Source organism: Perkinsus marinus, assembly GCF_000006405.1.
Source record: "Perkinsus marinus ATCC 50983 genomic scaffold scf_1104296950876, whole genome shotgun sequence".
NCBI classification, from domain to species: domain Eukaryota; phylum Perkinsozoa; order Perkinsida; family Perkinsidae; genus Perkinsus; species Perkinsus marinus.
The window spans coordinates 65-1,102 of record NW_003209476.1 but is presented as its reverse complement, the minus strand read 5'-3'; the positions used below and the strand labels follow the sequence as shown (position 1 = coordinate 1,102).

The window sequence follows — 1,038 nt, the reverse complement described above, 5'->3', positions numbered from 1 at the left end:
TGAGCGGTTTCTTCATAGAACGGCTAGCTCCGACGTTCATGCCGTAACGAATAGCAGCTAGTCCAGGACATAACAAATCGTCGATGAGAAGTGAGGAATCCTGGGTCTGCTTTAGTCGCTAGAGAAATGATGATTACAGTAATAGTAGACCGCGAGCTGGAGCTCCCATGGTCTATACACGCTGACTCGACGTCTTAGAGCGAGTTATTATAAAAAATGATTATTGAAAAAAAACAATGTTAGACATACTCAGACTACAAATCCTTCAAAATGAAAACCATAATTAGACATGCTTAGAAATTATCAATTACACAAGACTGCTACTATGATCTAACAAACTCTCTCGAGTAGAGAGGTTCTCCACTCGGAACGCCTCTTTCCTGCAATCAACCCCATCCTGTGGCATCGACGGTGGCAACAACGAACTTAAGATAACACCAGTGAGAAGAATAGACATACCAATCAATTGAGATAGGCATGGGAGCAAACCATCTATAGCAAGATTGAGAAAGAGCACAACTACGGACTGGGAGGAGGCAATCACGTTGACAAGACTCGTAGAAGGATACAGCAAAGCCGCGTTCAGAGCAAATATCGCTAGCGCCTGAAAAATCCGACCATAACGTGGGACTACGCGGAACGTATATACAAGCATTCATCCTCAACTAACACAGAGATGACCCGAAGGACACCCACCTGCGATAGACCAGCAATGACTGCCAAACCAATAACTTCATTGGGTAGGACTGTAGCAGGCAAATCCTGGTTATCATCACTCTTTGCTAACGCGAACCCAGCTACTAGAGCCATCACAGACAACACGCACTGTCTCGAAGCAAAGCCACTCCAGGTCGATACATTACCTGAAATGTGAACAGATACTACAACAGGGATACTTCATCCTATCTTACCTATGGCACTGTAGCGTATCAAAAGCGTTGTGCCCGACATAGAAAACATTGCCAATACCTGAGGGAGTCCTAGTACGATCGGCTACGAACACAGCCTATACTAAATGGATACTGATGAGATACGTGA

At 44.6% G+C, this 1,038-nt stretch overlaps 1 protein-coding gene across 1 annotated transcript; it reads right to left on the bottom strand.

Moving 5' to 3' along the window:
• Window positions 1-462: 462 nt before the first annotated feature.
• Pmar_PMAR012856 (hypothetical protein) lies at window positions 463-810 on the bottom strand (the record flags this gene model as incomplete). Its single annotated transcript, XM_002777882.1, has 3 exons — window positions 463-492; window positions 524-604; window positions 697-810. 3 exons carry the CDS (start codon window positions 808-810, stop codon window positions 463-465), a joined length of 225 nt encoding a protein of 74 aa, XP_002777928.1.
• Window positions 811-1,038: the final 228 nt, after the last annotated feature.